The sequence below is a fragment of the Furipterus horrens genome, unplaced genomic scaffold, assembly GCF_987537825.1.
Source record: "Furipterus horrens unplaced genomic scaffold, mFurHor1.1.pri manual_scaffold_17, whole genome shotgun sequence".
Taxonomy (NCBI): Eukaryota; Metazoa; Chordata; class Mammalia; order Chiroptera; family Furipteridae; genus Furipterus; species Furipterus horrens.
In genome coordinates, this window is record NW_028327187.1 from 76359674 (window position 1) to 76368056 (window position 8383).

Below are 8383 nucleotides of genomic sequence, written 5' to 3' on the forward strand. Positions count from 1 at the left end.
ACTTTTATGTGTCAACCTGGCTAGGCCAGCGTACCCAGATATTTGGTCAAACATTATTCTAGATGTTTCTGTGAGGGTATTTCTTAGTTGAGATTAAAATTTAAATCTATGGACTTTGAGTAAAGCTGATTACCCTTTAAATGTCTGTGGGCCTCATCAAATCCATTAAATGCCTTAATAGAAAAAGAATGGACAACCATATGGGGATTGACTGTGGGAGTGGGGGTGGGCTGAATGGAGGGGGGCAAATGGGGAAAAATTGGGACAACTGTAATAAAATAAAGAATAAAACAAAAGAAAAAAAGAACAATCTCTTTGGAAGAAGAGGAAATTTGGCCTCTCAACTCCAACTGCATCTCTTTTCTGGATCTCTAGCCTACCCTGCAGATGTTGTACTTTCCAAGTTTCTGATCACATGAGCTTGGAAAGATTAGATAGATAGATAGATAGATAGATAGATAGATAGATAGATAGATAGATAGATAGATATAGATATATACACACAGAGTGTGTATATACAGACACACACACATGGGGGGAGAGAAGAGAGAGAGAAAGAGAGAGATTCTGTTTGTTTTGTATGTCTGGAGAACTCTGATTAATACCACTGGTATACCCAATACCAGGCTCTCCAGTAATTCCTCCCCACTCCACCTCCTCAATGAGTTTGGACCAGATCCCTAAGGAGGATATTTCTTAAGCCCAAATTTATCACTAGTCATATTACATAACTCCTAAGAATTCCTGTCATAAGGCTGTAAGGCAGCAGGCCAGGCCTGCAGCCCAGGATGAGAGGAGTATACCAGAAAAAGCAAAAGCACAAAGGAGCATGTACCCTTACCACTTTTTCAGTAAATTGGACTAGGTTTTTAGGGCTCCAAAGAACCTTTCCTGGCAGCCAAGTGCAAGCACAGGTATGGTGGCTCAATCTGTCTCAAATAGGTGTGTCCTGCAGTTCTTCACCTATTGCTTCCACACTGTTGAATTACAAGTATAAAATGATACCCCATAGTTCCCCTCATTTTGAGGCAAATTCATAGTTACAACCATTCACATGCCAAAAATGCAAAATAAAAATCTACCCTCGGACAGCCAACTGACCTGGAGTCTGCACAATCCTTTCCCATGTGGGAAGGCCACCCCCCACACACCCCCACTCTTATTAGGGATTTATGGACCCAAGGGTAGGTAGGACGACGACCATTCCCAGCTTGAAGCAGCTAGAGGAGCTCGAGACCTTCGCCCATTGTCCTTTATAATATTATAAAGGGTCTTAAGTCTGAGAAGGAGGGATTGTTATTTTTTATTGTTAAAAATAATTATCTAAAAAATATATATGAAAGGGTGAAGCCATAGAACTTGTATGTATGACCCATGGGCATGGACAGGGGTGGAGGTGGGGGTGGGGTGGGATTGCTGGGAGAGGGGTGGTGCTGGGCAGAGGGGAGCAAAGGGGAAAAATTGAAACTATTTTAACAATATATTCAATAAAATATACTTTTAAAAAAATCTACCCTCAAACTGTCCTTGAATCTCATCCCAAAAGATTAGTACTGTATACAACTTCAGCCTTAAGGATGCATTTTCCCAAAGCTGAATGACTGAGAACAAGATTATACTCTGAAGAATTCTTGTTATCACCCTCAAAACTGTAAAGAAAATAAAATTGAATTAAAATAAAAAACAGCTAAATCAGTTTGCATGTAACATTTAGACCAAAAAGCCTGGAAAATTTTTTGTTTTTAAATGGAATGCCATAGTGTATTTGATCAGACATGATCACACAACACCAAAGACCCATACAGATTTTACATTGTTGAGTTAAGTAAGAGTTGCAGAAAGATTCCTACTACAAATAAAAGATTGTGGACACCTCTCAGAATAGAACTGGATATGCGAATTCCACTACATACCTGACACATTTGCACTGGATTCCCATTTCCCTCCAACCACACTACTAACCTGACATTGCACCAAACACATTTGCTTTGCAGCTATCTGAGTAAATGGTCTCTGTGGACTCTTTGTCTGGGATAGTTGTACACTAGGTACACTGTTAATTTAAAATGAGTGAATACATCTTGGAATTGAAAGAGAACTTTCTGTTTTTGCTTTCTGCATCCTGACAAGTAAATAAGTTGTTCCGATGTTACAGATGAAGTAAATATAAATCACAAGTCTGGATTATTGGAATGGCTTTATCATGGATTTCGGCGCTGTAGCAACAACACTGTGTGGAATCCCATGAACATATATGGGGTGGATAAAACAAAGGAGAAATTGGGTGGTCACATAGATATAGAAATACCCCAACAAATTCACAATAAAAAATCACATAGCTTAAGTATTTAAACAGCTGTGCAAAACAAAATTCTGACAATGAAATGAAGATTGGGAGGTAGGGTGCACGGGACGAGGTGACTTGGGTGGAAGAGGAAAAGGATAAAAGGATTCTCACTTTTATGTTGCAGTTTTTGGGAAGAGAGCCATGTGATCTACTGCAATCCTATCGTATTGTTTTTTCTCCCACTATTACAGAAATAAGTCTTTGGGTTACAGGTAATTTTCAGTCAACGAAATTCCTGTGGTGGCAAGAGGAATAAGCTAAACAAAGGTAGAATCACTGGGATCAATGTATTTTATTTACCTACAAACGCGAAGGCAGATGCGTGAGGTTGGGAACAGGCAAAGACACTTGGTTAATGTGATTAATCAGAACCCCTGTCCTGAGGGGGAGATGGTTTCTTGCAGAAAGAGGTGAGGCGATTTGATAGCTTCCGTGTTCTTTTCATAGGTAGCCATGACCAAGGATTGGAGCAGCAGGAAGAGCTCCTCCGGAAGCTGGTCACTGGTCTCCTGCCTGTGGCTGTTAAAAGCCTCCAAGGAGTACTTCTCCAAGGTGTGGGCATGTTCCGGGAGGACCTTGGCGACGGTGGTTGCAAGAGCAGCAGTAGCAGCACACGGGACACCTCAGAGCGGACCATGATGTCTGAGAAGCCACCCAGTACTGAGCGAGAGGCTGCTGCCGCAGAGCCGGTATTCGGAGGAAGCAGCGCTGCCTGCAAGGCGGGGGCGACGTCCAGTTCGTGCTGAAGGCCTAACGGCTGCGGCTGTGGCGGCTGCACCGGGTGACTGCCGTGCTCCCGCGCCAGGCGCTGCATGCGCGTGAAGAGCGCCAAGGCGCCATTGTAGTCACGCGCAAACAGCTGGCAGGATGCGGCATCACCAAGCGCCTGCATCGCGGCCAGGGGCATCTGGCACAGCTGCAGCTGGGCGGCGCGCTGGTAGTGGACAGCGGTAGCGGCCGGCTGGCCCAGGTCGCGCAGGGCGGCGGCCAGCTCCAGGCAGAGGGCGGCAGCGGCGGCCGGCTGACCCAACTCAAGGCGCAGGCGCAAAGCAGCACCCAGGGCGCTGGCAGCAGCCTGCAGCGGCTCCCCGTAGGCGGCGGGGCAGACGAGGCGCTGGCGCGCGTCGCGCTCCTGCCGCAGGAAGAGGCGGGCGGCCTCGGTGAGCGCCAGGGCTTCTCCGGGCCCGTGGAAGAGCGCCTGATGGCAGCGCGCAACCGCCAGCTGGTACCAGGCCGCGTAAGGCAGGCACTCCTGAGCGCGCAGCTCGCGGCCCAACTGTCCGAACTGCTCGCCGGCCTCTGCCACGTTCGGCTTCCGCAGGAACCGCTTTTTCAGTTTGTTCAACACCTGGCAATACCTGGCCAGGAAGTTCCCGGCATCGGGCTCCGGGCCCGAAAAGCCACTCAGGCTGGCTGCGGACGCCGCCATGTTCCCAGTTTGGGCGCTTCCGCTGGGCGGACGTTTCAAGCGCAGGCTAGTAACTGCGACGTGACCTGCGTCCTGCTTGAGTCTCCTGCGCTTGAGCACCTGCTCAGGAACTCGCATTGGAACCCCGCGCCCCTTTCCTGGCCGTGTGATGTGTAAATATCGGGTTCCTGGGGCTGGGCCTTGCCTGGTGTAAAAGAACATGAACAGATCAAGGATCCTGGGGTGAGGCCTGGCCAAGCGCCCTCTTTTGCTAGGTGACGGTTTGTTACCTGGTTGCTATGGGTGTCTCCCTGCATCTCTAAGAGAACGGGACCAAAACTAAACTCATGATCCCGCGTGACCATCATTCCGATTTTGCATCTTTCTTGATTGCCCGCCTCCTCCTCAATATTCCCATCAAAGCCCTTTGTCCGCCCATCGCATTGCATGTTCACCCTATCACAATGCCTTAGTCATGGTATTGGCACTCCACTGTAATGAATACCATCCTTCAGGGTACTTTTATGGGCTCTGACTTGCTCAGAGGCAATGGGGGAGTGTTCCACACCCCATCCCCACACCCATCTCAACTAACTTCTCCCACCCAGGGCCATCCCCCCCCCTGCACTGTCACCATGAGAGGCCGCTCCTCTCTTGTCATCCCTGACTCCACCCTCACCCCCCGGCCGACATCACCCCACCCCCATCCCTCCAATGAGTTATGTCCGACAAACACCACCCACACAAAGTAACTAAAGCAGGCACATGGGTTCCTTTAACACACTTTATTTTCAACGACTTTGCCCGAGGCACCAGACAAGGCCTGGGCTGCTTGGGCTATAGGGTTGAGGCCCAGGGAACCCATGCCATGTTAGGCAGCTATTCCCACCCTGGGACCACTTGGGAAATAGTGGTATTCCCAAAGAAACCACTGAACACCGCATTGTTGTGGATGGCCATATCCACAAGCTGTGGGGTGATGCGCCTGCAGCCTCTTCTCTGAGCCTCGTTGCCTGCCAGCTCCAGGATCATGGAGGTCAGATGTTGGATGATTGCCGCCAGGAACACTGGTGCGGATGAACTTAGGCGCCGGGCATAATGGCCCTCCCGCAGGAGCTGCTCCATGTGGTCGATGGAGAAAACCAGCCCATCTCTGGCGGTGCGGGAGCGTCTTCGCCTCCGGTGATGTTGACTGGATGACCCTCTACAGTTCCTTCGCCCCAACATGCTGGGGGTTGGGTGCACTTTGTCCGACCGGCCTAGCTGTGCAGTGAGTTCCGGGATGCTGCGGGTGTGGTTCGGTTCGGTAAGATGCGGTTGGTGAGGTGGGGTAAGATGTTGTGAGATTCGCCAGTTGGTCCCAACCAATCTCTCTAGACAGCCGTTACACAGGCCCCTATTCTGTATCCTAGCTACCACGGACCAGCCCCTCATTGGTGGAGGCACACACTGCGTGACACATGAGTTCTATGAGGTCACTGCTTTCCCATTGGCCCGATGGGCCTGGGCCTGAGAAGAGATGGTGCTGGCGGCACCCTGCTCACCCTGCTCATTGAACCCTCTCTTTGAGGAAACTCTCTCACTTTCCACTGGACAGGAACGTTGTACAGAAAAAATAACCAACGTGTGTGATCTACTGGCGCCAAGTTTACACTAGTGGTGTTGGATGGCCATCACAACTACCTACTTCTAAAACATTGGAACCACCCCAAACAGAAACCTCTGTATTCATCACACAGTGATTCCCCACTGCCCCCCAACTCTCCCTCTGGCCATAACCTCTCCTCTCCTCCCCTATACCACAGGCAACCATGAAGCTGCTTCCTCTCCATAGAGGTTTGCCTATTCTGGAGACTTCTAGGTATGCAATCATACAATAAATAGGTGGTCTTTTGTGCCTGGCTGCTTTCACTTAGCATAATGTTCCCATGGTTCACTCACATGATAGCAAGCATCAGCACTTGAAGAATATTCCATTGTATGGATGGACTACATGTTGTGTATCCTTTCAGCAGCTGATGAACATGTGGGTAATTTTCACCTTCTGGCTATTGTGACTAGCACTGCAGTGAACATTCCTGTACAGGGTTCTGTTTGAAAACATGTTTTCAGTTCTTCTGGGTATATATCTAGGAGTGGAATTGCCAGGCCACATGGTAATTTCATGTTTATCTTACTGAGGGACCACCCAACTGATTTCCACAGTGGCCATTACCATTTTGCACACCCAACAACAGTGTATGAAGGTCCCAATTTCTTCACATCCTCATCAAAACTTGTTATTTTCCTTATGTTTTGCTTATAATAGCCCTCCTAGTGGGTGTTAACTGGTATCTCATGATTTTGATCTGCATTCCCCTAAAGACTAATACTGTTGAGCATCTTTTCATGTGTCTCTTGGCCATTTGTACAACTACTTTGGAAAAAGCAGGTGAACTTTCAAGTCCTTTGCCCATTTCCTAAAACTGGGTTGCTTGTCCTTCTGCTGTTGAGTTGTGAGAGTTCTTTATACATTCTGGAAAATAGACTGTTATCAGATATATGATTTGCAAATGTTTCTCCCATCCTATAGGTAGTTCTATCACTTTCTTGATAGAGTCCTTTTATGCATAAGTTTTTCATTTGGATGGAATGCAACTTGTCTTTTTTTTTCTTTGTCTTTTGTGGCCGTGCTTTTGCTCTCATATTTTGTAACTGTTGCCCAACCCATGGTCATGGGGATTTGCATCTATGTTTTATTCCAAGAATTTTTAAGTTTCAGTCCTTACATTTAGATCTGTGGCCCATCAGAAATTTTAATATCTGTACACGGTGTGAGACTCGGGTCCATATTCATCCTTATGTCTGTGGATATCCAGTTGTCCCAGCACTCTTTGTTGAAGAGATTTTTCATTCATCCATTGAATAGTGTTGGTACCCTTTGAAAATCAACTATTTATTGATGTATGGGCTTATCTATGACTCTAGATTCTAAAACATTGACCTATAATTATTATGCCAGTGACACACTTGTTAAGATTGCTATAGGTTTGTAGAAGCAATGAAATTGGGAAGTGATAGTTTACTTGTTCCTTTCCAATTGGAATACATTTTATTTATTTGCCCTGCTTATTTGGCCTGCCTAGAACTTTGAGTACAATGTGGCATAGAAGTGCCAAGAAAAAACATTCCTGTCTTCTTCCTGATGCTAGGGGGAAAGCACTCAGTGTTCCACCATTATGAATGATGTTATCTGTGGGTTTTTCATTGATGCGTTTTATCAGGCTGAGGAAGTTCCCTTCCATTCCTGCTTTTTGAGTTTATTTTCATGAAAGGGCGTTGGATTTTGTCAAATGCTTCCCTTACCCCTACATCTATGAGGTGGTCAGGAGGTCTCCCACCCCCTGCTTTCTATTAATATGCTATATTACATTAATTTATTTTCATATGTTACATTCATGGTCAATGGTCATAGTGTATAATAAATTGTCCATAAACCTTTTGTTGAAAGTATAGGTGTGGATCAGGCAAGCTGCTTGAAGGTGTGAGAGAGAGAGAGAGAGAGAATGTGTGTGTGTGTGTGTGTGTGTGTGTGTGTGTGTGTGTGTGAAGGGATCTGTAGTCTGATGAAAGGCCAAGGCATTTGAGGGAACCTGCAATTATTTTACTGAGGCTGGAGAGTATGGTGCCCATGGGAGAGTGGTGGTTGATGTGGCTGGAGGAGAGGCTGGCAGGAGCCAAGACTCAGAGGTTCAGGCAAGCTATGTTCAGGTTTTGGAATACCTTGTAGGCTATTGTGAGCCCACCATGGTTGTTAAGCTCTGGAGTGGCATGACCTGATTTATTTCCAGAAAGATAATACTGGCAGCTGTGTGGAGAATAGAATAGAGAGGACTGGGATTGGAGTTAGAAAGCTGCTGTAGTAACTTTATCAATAATTTATAGATAGTTTACTAATATGATGCTATTGATTAACAATACCAGGGGGCATATTCAATTTTAAAAAGCAATTTCTGTAGTAAAATGGCATGTAATAAGTATGTGGTATATATTTCTGATACTGTTGACCCTTTCTGGAGACTTGGTGATTCATTTACTCATTCTTTCAACAAATCTTTATTGAGTGCCTACTATATGTCTGGGACTGTGGTAGGCACTGAGGAAATACCAATGAGCTATATAAATGAGGTTCCTGTGTGTAGTCTGATGGAAGATATAGACAATGAACCTGATAATGATTTCACTTGCATGTGGACTCTAATGGACAAATTGAACTAATAAGCAAAACAGGGACAGACTTATAGAGGACAGGATGACAGTTCTGGGGTGGGGTTCTGGGGGGTGGTGGAGGGATTGAGCCAAAAAAGAAAAAAAATGAGAAAGAAATCATGGACACAGACAACAGTGTGGTGATTTTGCAGTAGGGGTGGAGGTGGAAGAGGGTATGGGGGAATAAATGGTGATGGAAGATAAGTGAACTATATAAAAAACCACTATATTGTGATAAGTACTATTAGAAGGGATGTTGAAGTTGCTATAGGAACATGTAGGAATAACGTACACAGAGTTTTGTGTTTGGGACATATTCCTGGAGAAATTGGGTGTCCAAGCTGAAACTTGAAGAACAAATAGAAGTTATCTAACGAACA

At 46.1% G+C, this 8383-nt stretch overlaps 2 protein-coding genes across 2 annotated transcripts; both read right to left on the minus strand.

Annotated features, from left to right (window-relative positions):
* Positions 1-2149: 2149 nt before the first annotated feature.
* Positions 2150-3895, minus strand: LOC149991304 (40-kDa huntingtin-associated protein-like). The gene is given in 2 exon segments (XM_090264566.1): positions 2150-2930; positions 2933-3895. Coding segments are annotated over 2 exon segments (1179 nt in total). The 5' UTR covers positions 3894-3895; the 3' UTR covers positions 2150-2712.
* A 639-nt stretch (positions 3896-4534) lies between these two features.
* LOC149991305 (histone H2A-Bbd type 2/3-like) lies at positions 4535-6387 on the minus strand. The gene has a single exon (XM_090264531.1). The coding sequence runs from the start codon at positions 5187-5189 to the stop codon at positions 4635-4637; it is 555 nt and encodes a 184-aa protein (XP_090120657.1). The 5' UTR covers positions 5190-6387; the 3' UTR covers positions 4535-4634.
* Positions 6388-8383: the final 1996 nt, after the last annotated feature.